Genomic DNA, 1,691 nt, shown 5'->3' on the forward strand with positions numbered 1-1,691 from the left:
TTTAATTGCATTATCTCTGATGCCAATTAATAATACAGCCAATTCATTAACCATAAGTGTAATATCTGCTTTTTCAGAGAGTGGGATGAGAGAAGATCAGAGAGATCTGATAGGTCCGGTCGCCGCCCCCGCACACCCCTGGACTCTCTACCTGTCCCTGGGTCACCTTATCGAGGAGACAACTTCAGTGAGGAAGGCAGCCGGGGTGGGACACCTAGGGAGTACAGAGAGAGGGAGGCAAGAGAACGAGAGCGAGGTGAAAATAGAGAATTTGAAGCGAGGGAACCGCACAATGTCTTGCCTCCACTCCCAACACCAGGAGACATGGAGGCTATTAGTGATGATGAAGACCTACCAGATCTGCCTCCAGAGACAGGAGAAGTGGAGGAGGAATACCAAGGGGATGACTGCATGGATGAGATAGGAATGGATGACAATCAACAAGATGAAAGTAAGTTTACTGTTTGTGTTAACTGGACATAGATATCGTTATGATGTTGATAACCATACTTTTTTAATGTTATATTCTACATTTCATTTAATATTTTCTTATGATTTCCTGTATTTCTTTTAGTTATTTTTAAATAACTTGTCTTTTGCCTCTATCCATCACTCATAAGAGGTCCTACTTTTCAAATTTCATTCTGTGTCTCTTCTCTCATCCTATTCTGAAATTTAATTCTAAATTCTTCTTGTATTTCTCCCCCACCAGACGTAGATGATGTGGAAGGATTTATGTATGAGGAAATCATGAGTGATGAGGAAGACATACCTGAGTATCCCTACACGGAGGAGTGGCTCATGGAAGAGTGGGAAGACTGGCTGAAACCCTTTTCGCAAGACCAGTTTCACCTTATGGAGATGAACCATCTTGTTAGTCCCACCCTCACAGAGTATCAGGTGGAGCACCAGAAGTGGAAGTATAGGTTTGAAATGGAAGGGCCAGACTTAGAGGAGGAGCCAACACAGGTGAGGCATAATGGAAAAAAATTATTTTGATGTAGGTGTACCAACTACCACCTAATATTAGGGTAGATAATTACCTTTGATTTTCATCCGGCTTTTGTCATTGATTGTATTAGCAGATGGAATGACCTTCTGATGCCTAGTTGTATAAGATAATCCTCACATGTCCATAACATAACTAACTCTAGATTGAATTCTTTATATTTAGAAGATTTCAGTGATGGGGTATTTTGTTGACTGATTTGCTCTTTGAAAAACTTTTTGGAGATTATTTCATTAAAATTAATCTCTTGACATTTTGCTATCATAGGAGATTTGAGTCTTCATTATTGTTGATTATGTAAATATAAAGCTATATTATATGTAGTTTTCAATTAACATTATTTTATATATGGTATTTTGTGTTTTTTTCTATAAAATCAACTTTATATATATATATATTTTTATTAATTTGTGCCCTTCTTCTCAGGCTTCAAAACTGGAGAGCTTATTAACAGACACAGCTAGTCCCACTTCTCTGCCTGAAGAGAGCCTGCTGGATGCAGAAACAGGTGAACCCAATGAGGAAGTTGGGGAGAAGTGGGTGCAAACCATGGAGAATGTGTGTCAGCTTATTCCCAAAGGTTTGCCATTCCTTGTGGCTAAGAATGGGGAAGGTAAGTGGGGAGGAGGTGAAAATGCTCCTCATTTATACTTGTTTTTTAATTGTACGTCTGTTGATTTAA

General features: G+C 39.0%; 1 protein-coding gene across 1 annotated transcript in view; it reads left to right on the forward strand.

Annotated features, from left to right (window-relative positions):
• The window catches only part of LOC119593994 (protein virilizer homolog), a gene marked incomplete at its 3' end in the record, with an annotated part of 18,344 nt that overhangs the window by 3,972 nt on the left and 12,681 nt on the right, over positions 1–1,691 (forward strand). The window contains 3 exon segments of the mRNA XM_037943018.1: positions 78–451; positions 713–969; positions 1,436–1,622. Of these exon segments, the coding sequence (XP_037798946.1) occupies positions 78–451; positions 713–969; positions 1,436–1,622 (818 nt within the window).

The sequence above is a fragment of the Penaeus monodon genome, chromosome 33 (assembly GCF_015228065.2).
Source record: "Penaeus monodon isolate SGIC_2016 chromosome 33, NSTDA_Pmon_1, whole genome shotgun sequence".
Taxonomy (NCBI): Eukaryota; Metazoa; Arthropoda; class Malacostraca; order Decapoda; family Penaeidae; genus Penaeus; species Penaeus monodon.